The sequence below is a fragment of the Tupaia chinensis genome, unplaced genomic scaffold, assembly GCF_000334495.1.
Source record: "Tupaia chinensis unplaced genomic scaffold, TupChi_1.0 Scaffold000201_1, whole genome shotgun sequence".
NCBI lineage: Eukaryota > Metazoa > Chordata > Mammalia > Scandentia > Tupaiidae > Tupaia > Tupaia belangeri.
This window is the reverse complement of record NW_006159676.1, coordinates 1,383,546-1,385,562: the sequence shown is the minus strand read 5'-3', so window position 1 is coordinate 1,385,562 and position 2,017 is coordinate 1,383,546. Positions and strand designations below refer to the sequence as shown.

Here is a 2,017-nt window from a genome sequence, read left to right as displayed (position 1 = left end):
CCTGATCCCAGGCTGCTCTGGCCCCGCCCCAGTCAGTCACGCCCTTTATATGGCCCCGCCCCCTGAGCGCGCCTCTCCCAGCGTCTCACCCACAGCCAGGCCGGGGTCGCTGTTCATCGTCTGCACAATTTCCATCCCCTGATAGGGCCAAAGGAAGGAGGGCCTCAGGCTGACCGTGAAGGCCTTAAACTCCCCGTCCCGAGCTGAGACCCCACTTTGGGGACCCTGGGCTTGCTTCCCCCAGCCCTCACCTGGGCCCCAACCCCACCTGGTTGAGCACCACCCAGTTGGGGTCAATCTGTGCATCCCCTTCGGGGTCCAGCACGACAGTCTGGTAGGCCCGGAAGTCGGTGAGGGTGACCTCGGCGTTCTCCGGACACACATCGATCTTGTCCACCACCTTGTCCGCATCAAAGTCACCCTGGCACGCGTCGCCCACGCCATCCCCTGAGAGAGCAGCCTCAGGTCAGGCCACGCCCACCCCAGCGAGCGCACATGGGCCCCGCCCCACCGCAGGCCACGCCCCCTCCTACTGTCTGTGTCCTCCTGGCCTGGGTTGGGGACCAGGCGGCAGTTATCTCGATTGTCCCGGACTCCGTCATTGTCATCATCGTCATCACAGTCGTCACCCTGGCCATCACGGTCTGAGTCCTGCTGGGCACTGTTTGGCACTGTGGGGCAGTTGTCCCTCGAGTCCTGGTGGCCGTCCCCGTCCCTATAGTGGGAAGGTGAGTCAGGGAGGCAATGACATCCCAGAATAAGCATTAAATCAGGTGTTCCTTGACACTTCCGCCCCAGCCCCCAGGGGAACCCCCTTACTGGTCTTGGTCGCTGTCGCATGCATCTCCTACAAAGTCGTGGTCCACATCCCTCTGGGTGGGGATAGTAAGGGTAGGGTGCAAGAATCCCCAATCAGAGCCATGGAACTTAGAAGCCTCCCTTCACCCCAAACTCCATGCACAGATCCTTCTGACTCTGAGGAGCCCCCTACCCACCCCAGGCACCCCAACTGGGCAGTCTATCCTGTGGCAGAGAGGAGTGCTCTAAGCCGGGCTTTGGTCTTGGTAAACCAGCTGGCCCCCTTCCCTGCCCCTACATCCGGGTCCCACAATGATCTGACCCACCAGGGATCTGGCCTGGCCTCACCTGGTCTGCGTTGCTCTTATGAGGGCAGTTGTCACAGGCATCCCCTACACCGTCACCGTCACTGTCTTTCTGGTCTGAGTTGGGCACCCTGGGACAGTTGTCCACTGGGTTTCGGATTCCTGTGAGAATCAAGAGGGACAAAACAGCACCCTAAGATTAGGGGAGGGCCAGGATGACTCCTTCGGGTCAAGGGCCAGAACTGAGGCCATTCTAGGGACCAGCAGGTAGCATAATGGCAATGTCGCTGAACTCCCATGTAGTCGACCACGGTTCGAGTCCCGGACCCGGTGGCTTAAACTCACGGGGGTGCGTGTGCATGTATGCCTGAGATCCCGAGAGGAGAATGGAGGAGAAGGGATTGCGGCGTGGCCATCCCCCCGTGGGGTGATTTCTCGCTTTCTGTCTGTCTCTGTCTGTCTGGTGAGCGCACACACCCTATAGCAAAAACCTCTTATAGCAAAAACCTCTCCAAAAAAAAAAAAAAAAAAAAACGGAGGCTATTCTGAAACAGAGTCCAAGCCTTATAGGGGCATAGAATGGACCTGGGCAGGGGGGCGATGGCATAGTGGGTAAGGCACTGGACTCCCACTTGGCCGACTGCAATTCGAGTCCTGGACCCAGTGGCTTAAAACTCATACCGAGTGCATGTGTACCCCAGATCCTGAGAAGACAAGGGAGGAAAAGGGACTGCAGTGTTGCTATCCTCCTTGGGGAGTGATTTCTCTCTTTCTCTCTCTGTCTCTCTCGGCGAGCACATTCACTCTATAGCAAAAATCTCTTTAAAAAAAGAAAGAAAAGGGACAAGCAGTTAGCGTAATGGCTATGTCGCTGGACTCCCACGTAGTCGACCGCGGTTCAAGTCCCGGACTCG

At 58.0% G+C, this 2,017-nt stretch overlaps 1 protein-coding gene across 1 annotated transcript in view; it reads right to left on the bottom strand.

The window, feature by feature from the left end:
• The window catches only part of COMP (cartilage oligomeric matrix protein), an 18,417-nt gene that overhangs the window by 3,080 nt on the left and 13,320 nt on the right, over nt 1–2,017 (bottom strand). The window contains exons 11-15 of the mRNA XM_014587279.2: nt 1,147–1,265; nt 820–872; nt 534–715; nt 269–447; nt 90–138 (exon numbers count right to left, since the gene is read on the bottom strand). Coding sequence (XP_014442765.1) covers nt 90–138; nt 269–447; nt 534–715; nt 820–872; nt 1,147–1,265 — 582 coding nt within the window. The remainder of the gene's footprint in view (nt 1–89; nt 139–268; nt 448–533; nt 716–819; nt 873–1,146; nt 1,266–2,017) is intronic.